The sequence below is a fragment of the Neophocaena asiaeorientalis genome, unplaced genomic scaffold (genome assembly GCF_003031525.2).
Source record: "Neophocaena asiaeorientalis asiaeorientalis breed wild unplaced genomic scaffold, Neophocaena_asiaeorientalis_V1.1 scaffold108, whole genome shotgun sequence".
Lineage (NCBI taxonomy): Eukaryota > Metazoa > Chordata > Mammalia > Artiodactyla > Phocoenidae > Neophocaena > Neophocaena asiaeorientalis.
Genome location: NW_020173770.1, coordinates 3,847,866 through 3,854,559, shown reverse-complemented (window position 1 = coordinate 3,854,559; position 6,694 = coordinate 3,847,866). Strand labels below are relative to the sequence as shown.

Genomic DNA, 6,694 nt, shown 5'->3' with positions numbered 1-6,694 from the left:
GGTGGAGTTGCTACTCGATGGGTATAAGTCTTCAGTTATGCGAGAGGAATAAGCCCTAGAGCTTTCCTATACCACATAGAGCCTACGCTTAACAATGTGGTACTGTTACTTCAAACTATGTTAAGAAGACAGATCTCATGGTAAGTGTTATTACCACCAAAAAACAAACAAAAAAGCAACACGCAAAAGAACACAAGGAAATTTTTAGCAGTGATGGATATGTTCAGTACCTTGATTGTGGTGATGGTACTATGGGTGCATGCATATGTCTAAACTCCTCAGAGGGTAGACATTATCAAAAAGATAGATAAATATAAAAAAATAAAAGTTTGCCATGATTCTTCTATTCAGCCAGAATTGAGCACCACAGCTAAGTCCAAAAAAAAAAAAAAAAAGGATGAGTAGGAAGGGGAGGTGGAAATGATAGAGGTTTGGGGAAATGTTGAGAAGCATAGCTAAATGGTGATCGCCAAATACAGAAACTTTCCCTGGTCCATCTAATGATTAAATGTATTAGAAACTGTCATCTACATGAAGACAGATGGGTGAGACTTGGCTGGCGTGCCCCAGCCCACGCCTATCATCAGAATGGTCTCCTCGATCAATTAACAGATGCCCACTCACATTCCAACTCTGGGAGATGTGAGCACATCTCTGAATTCTACGTGGCTTCCCTTCTAACATCAGGGAAGCCGTCCACACCCTGCTTCACAGGGAATCTCAGAAGGTGGCCAGGCTTGCAATGTTGACAGCAACCAGAGCTCAAATAAAAATCCATCTCCTTGCCCAGTTATGGTTATTTTGATGTCCGAAATTTATCGGGTATCTCTGCAGGAGGAGAAAGGCTCTGAACATACAGTGGTTTTAATAGTTTGGGGCATGTTGGAGTCCGCACGGATCAAGGCTTCGCAAACATGCAGAGTATGATCTTTAGCCCCCTCACCCCCACCTGCTTCCAATCCCCGCTGCCTTTCAGATGTGACAGTACATATGCTTGTCATCCCTGGTACAAGGCAGTTTAAGCAAGGGAATGAGTATGGCTGGACCATCCCTGGGCCAGAGTCAGGTGCATCCCAGATGAGAGGCAGCATCTCCAAGCATTAACACAGCTCAGGAGTAAGGTCACAGTTTTAGAAAAATGCCAGCCTTAGACTTTAAACTCAACTCAAATACATCTGTATGTCTTCCTGAGGAGGACTTGAAATCCATAAGGTTTTTACAGAAACAAAATCTCCCGAACTCACTCTTCCTGGAGAACCAGCCAGTTCCTTTAATCTAGCACCTTTGTGCATTGAGAGCTCACCCCAGTGACCGTGCTCATTTTTCACCCCATCAGGTACTTTATGGTTCAAGCCCTGGCAGATGAACCAATGGCCTTGGAGCCTTCGAGAGAGAGAGACGGGGTCACTGGGCCAAGTGTAACAGGACCCAGAGGCTGTTAATTGGGCTCTCATCAGTTCAGCTTGGAAACTGAGCAAGAAAGCTGCCTTCTTGCTGGGTTTCCTAACCTAAATGGCTGACATGCCCCGGTGGGAATAACATGAACAATTCAATGGACGTGGAATATTTTAAAGTGAAATGTTTTTGCTACTAAAAGAACAGAGCTCGGAATTCAGAGGGATCAGAGGCACAGATCCTATCTGAGCTTTCAAACTTGGCCTGCCCTTGAGTGGAGGAAGCAGGCCCTGCCTGGACTGCCTTTCAAATCACAGACATAGTGAGGACTGTCCAGCTGACCAGCCTGATTGCTGTGGGTCTCAGACTCACCTGAACATAAGACTTTAGACTCCAGGTTACACTCAAGCAGCAGGCACACGGCCTCAATTGTTGGCTGTATGGTTGAGTCACACAAAAAAATGCTGTAGCTGCAACTGTCAGTATAATAGATGTTTTTTACAATCTCCTACAAAGATGCACTTTTCCACACTGTTACCTTCAATGTTACTATAGGAATAAACAAAGCTTTATGCATACGGAAGGAAAAAAAAAAAAAAGGAACGCAAGAGCTGCTCTTTGCCATTGAGGGTGTAAAATGGAGCCATGAACACTTTTTTAAAAATGCAAGCTGAGAGCTTCCCTGGTGGCGCAGTGGTTGAGGGTTCGCCTGCCGATGCAGGGGACACGGGCTCGTGCCCCGGTCCGTGAGGATCCCACATGCTGCGGAGAGGCTGGGCCCGTGAGCCATGGCCGCTGAGCCTGCGCGTCTGGAGCCTGTGCTCCGCAATGGGAGAGGCCACAACAGTGAGAGGCCCGCATACCGCAAAAAAAAAAAAAAAAAAATGCAAGCTGATATAATTCAACAAGTTTTTCTCTCTCTCTGGAGGACTGAAAAATAACCTCAGTGAAATTGATACAATGATAAAATTCTGTCCCATCTGATTAATTCCTTGTGAATAATAACATCTCTGGTTTCCTTCAATTATATTCTAATTGCACACCTCTTGCTCTGGTCGATTAAGCAACGAACCAATGAACAACTATTACTGAATTTAATTAACACCATTATTTCCTTGGCCTTTATATCTCTGTGGTGAACGTGGAAATTCACAATCCCAGGGCTGGCACTGGGAGAAGCCAGCCTTGAACCCTGCAGAACAGGTTCTGACATTGCTCTGGAATAAGGAAGCCCAGTGTGGGGCACGAAAGACCTGGAGTTTTTGCCAGAATTCATGGGAAGCCTTTCCTAATAACAGCATAAGTATTCAGAAAGGTTGCCTTTCCATAAAACATTTGCAATTCGCATGTTACATTTATCAAAAGGGATGGGTAAGTGAGCTATATGGGAATCAATTACAACGTCATTCATAATTTAGTCCATGTACTATAAAGCACTGATCAGATTTCATGTGTGTTTACCTTCTGAAGGATAACTGCCTGTGGCTTATTCTAGTTTTAGAATACAAGAATGTTTCAGAGCAATGTGTTTATCTCACTTTGAGATTCTAAATCTCCCAAGTTCTTTTTCTCCCAGAAAAAGTCATTTCTGCTTGAAAATAAGAGCTCACCCTCAAAAAAAAATAAAAGCCCATTCTTACTGGTATAACTTAAATCATTCTACTTTAACTTCATCGAGGCAAGGCATAGATATTCTCCTGCAAAACCCATCAGGAAACAAACAGGAATTTGTTTTTAAAAAGAGATGACTGCAAATTTACAGAGCTAAGAATATTTAACTCCCAGAAATGTACCACAGTTTCTAAAGGTGGATACAAAGTATCCAACTGTTTGGCGCACTATTAAATGTTGTAGATGCAGACACGTATCAGGTGTAAATTAGTTATCCACTATGCTCCCGCCCCCTCATATTTCAAAAACTGAAGTAAATTAAGAGATGAGAAAGTCTTTTCCAAATACCTCAGGAAAAACTACAAACCGACGATTTATCAGACCAGATAGAACATCTGACCTGTCTGTTTGATAACGCCCAAATTCAACCTTACCTCGTATCTGCTGGCTGTCTGCTCAGCTGTCTTCAGGCCTTGATACATATGAATGATACAAACTTTGGCTCTTCTCTGGGAGGGAAACCAGTTCCTCTTCACGAAATCCATGACCATCACATGGTTTTTCAACTCTGTACTAAACGTTTTGATCTGAAAAGTCCGGTGGACGGCTGTTTCCGCGTGGCGGGCAGCATACCCCTTCTGAAGAGTTTTTGTAGAAATTCCAGACGGCTGCATGATACGGGAATCCTGTGACTTCAGCGAGCGCGCCTGGCAAACACAATTTTCTTTGTTTAATCCAGGTATCGAGTGCAGCAGGAGGCACTTGGGAAGTGCCTGGGCTCGACCTCTCCCGGAGTTTTCCAGCTCCAGACCTAGTTGTTCTCAAACCCCAGCTGCAAAGAATATAGGATTTGCACGTGGGAACCTCGAGGGTGACCTTTATGTGCTATAAAAATACTCCTTCTGGTTGCTGTCCGCCGGGCTCCAGCACTTCCACCTGTGTTCTCAGGTCGCTCAAAATCTTCTCTGATTTCAAAGGCACATTTCTCTTTCCCGCTGCATTCAAGTTCTGAACACAGGATCCACCTGGTTACCGCGAGGTCCAATATGTTTTTCAGTCTCCAGCCCCTCGAATCCAAATAAATTATTCACGGGGCGCTGTACAAAGGAACCAGGAGTGATAATTGCCGCTTTTTAGAATTCCTGCTTTTTCTTGCCAGGACTGAAAGGAACAAGAACAGACTGCTACTGACACAAAGGGTGACCTCAGCCCTGGAGAAGATAAGAAACACATTCAAGTGAAAAAGAAAAGTCGAGCACAGAGGCAGTGATGGGTACAAGCTGGCATCAGAGACACAGAGCTCGGGTAGGATGTCCTGGTTGCCACTTGGGGGAGTGCCCTGGCTTAGCTGAGGGCTCTGGTCCCCAGCCAACCCTGGGAATCCCCTCACCACCCAGAGCCTCAGTTTCCCCATGAGGAAACTTGGAATAATAATGCCTGCCGCTCACAGCGCTGTTAGGAGGATCAGGTGAGAGAAATGGTGAGCAAATAGCATGTAATAGAGTCACATAAGGCATCATTTCCAAAGAACAGTTGCCTTTTTCCTGCCCAAATTAGGCTGAACACAGCTCTCCTCATAGGGAAGAACAAATCAGCCTCCCAATCAGCTCTGTTTCTTTTACTTTAACCTTTGAATTCTATTGCTTTTGCTACAAGTTAAGAATGTTGCCTAGAGCGTGAAATATACAGAGAGCCCATTCTCAAGGCTCTGACCTTTATGGGTGTAACACTTTTCCATTCATATAGAGATAAAAAGTTGCAAGATGTTGCAGAACAGAGACTAACGTTTGTCTTGGAGGTTTATAGGAACATTGTGACCAGACCTCCCTGGACAGCTGTGAGAACAAAGGATTCTGACACCAAGAAATCTGCACCAACCAACCACACCCCCTCCCCTTCTAGTATAAAAGAAGCCTGAATTCTACCTTGGGGAAGGCGGTTCTTTGGAATAAAGTTGCTATTTGTTGCTGAAACAACTCTACCTTGGGGAAGGCGGTTCTTTGGAATAAAGTTGCTATTTGTTGCTGAAACAACTCTACCTTGGGGAAGGCGGTTCTTTGGAATAAAGTTGCTATTTGTTGCTGAAACAACTCTACCTTGGGGAAGGCGGTTCTTTGGAATAAAGTTGCTATTTGTTGCTGAAACAACTCGTCTCTCAATTTATCAGCCTGTCCCGCAGCAAGCAGTACGAGCCTGGACTCAGTAACATTCTCTCTACACATATAATATACAGTAAGTCCCCTACATACAACCCTTCAAGTTGCAAACTTTCAAAAATGCAAACGTGCGTTTGCATGTCCAATCACGTAAGTTAGCTCACATGCCTGGCATACATTGTCACGTGCATGCGTCTTCAACAAGTGGTTGTGCTTTTGTGTACTTTACTGTACAGTACTGTATAGAGTCCAGTAGTACAGTATCTTTATTTCAAGCTCAGGATGTCCGGAAGCAAGTGTAAAAGCAGCAAGGATGTAGCTGGTCCTGTACTGTACTTTTCAAGGTCCTGTACTGTAAGATTTTAAATGTTTTCTTTATTTTTTGTTTGTTTTTTATGTATTATTCGTGTGAAAAGTATTATATACCTATTACAATACAGAACCATATAGCTGATTGTGTTAGTTGGGTACCTAGGCTAACTGTGTTGGACTTACGAACAGATTGGACTTATGAACGTGCTCTCGGAACGGAACTCCTTCATATGTAGAGGACTTACTATAGTGGAGATTTAAAGGATGCTGAAAATTATTGGATTCTGAATTTCAGAAATGCCGATGATATACTTTTCACTTCATTTCACGTTTTGGTACTATTTCTGTTAACGCAGTCATTGAGAAGTGGGAATTACAAGCCTTGGGTCAGGGGTCTGGGCCAGGAGAGGGCAGGTGACAAGCACCCGGGCTGTGCTCTGAGCCCACACAGGACTCTCTTCTGCAGGCAGCCTCCTCTCAGCTTTTGGCAAATACGCGCCTTGAAGAGTTCTCCCTCTCCACATGGAAAGCTGTGGGGTAGACTGAATGAAGACATGATTCCAAATGACTTTCCTGAAAACAGAGCATCAGTCCCCGGCCCAGAACCGAACCCTTCCTGCAGCAGGAGGGAGCTCAGCCAATCACACTCAGCGGTGCTGGGACTTGGAGGGTGGAATGTTAAACTTGCCCCTTTGGAGGCAATGGGAATGTTGAAGCCGAGAACGAAAACAGAGTAGGGGATAGAAAAGACTTCAGAGGTAATTTAGGCCAACGTTCTCATTTGAGTGTTAAGACAACAGACCTCGAGAGATTAAATGCCAACCCAAGACCACACAGTGGAGTTCCCTATTCCTTAAACAGAATACTGTCCGGATCTGCCTGTGGTTCTCCCAAGGAGGTCAATGAGAAGGTCAAGACCAACTGACGGCAGTCATGTTTCCAATGAAAACACAGCACGACCGAGATTGATGCCCAGGAGGCAGGCTGGACATGCCCCAGGGAGCTGCATGGGGGTGCCATCTTAGATTTGGAAGCTCCCAGAAAAAGCCAGGGAAGAAATTCAATCAATAAAGAAATTAAAATTAAACAAGGACAGCAAAGGAAGAGGGCACCACTTGGCTCTTTGGGGGCTGTGAAGGCCATTCCTGAGACCCCACAGTGACCATCTGAACAAGCTTTTGCTGGTACCCAACTGTTCCCAACCAGGAGCTCCTGCAAAC

General features: G+C 44.5%; 1 protein-coding gene across 2 annotated transcripts in view; it reads right to left on the bottom strand.

Annotated features, from left to right (window-relative positions):
- The window catches only part of CUNH10orf90 (chromosome unknown C10orf90 homolog), a 225,628-nt gene extending 221,948 nt beyond the window's left edge, over positions 1–3,680 (bottom strand). For both annotated transcript variants that reach the window (XM_024751585.1, XM_024751587.1), the window contains exon 1: positions 3,441–3,680. In XM_024751585.1, the coding sequence (XP_024607353.1) occupies positions 3,441–3,680 (240 nt within the window). The remainder of the gene's footprint in view (positions 1–3,440) is intronic.
- Positions 3,681–6,694: the final 3,014 nt, after the last annotated feature.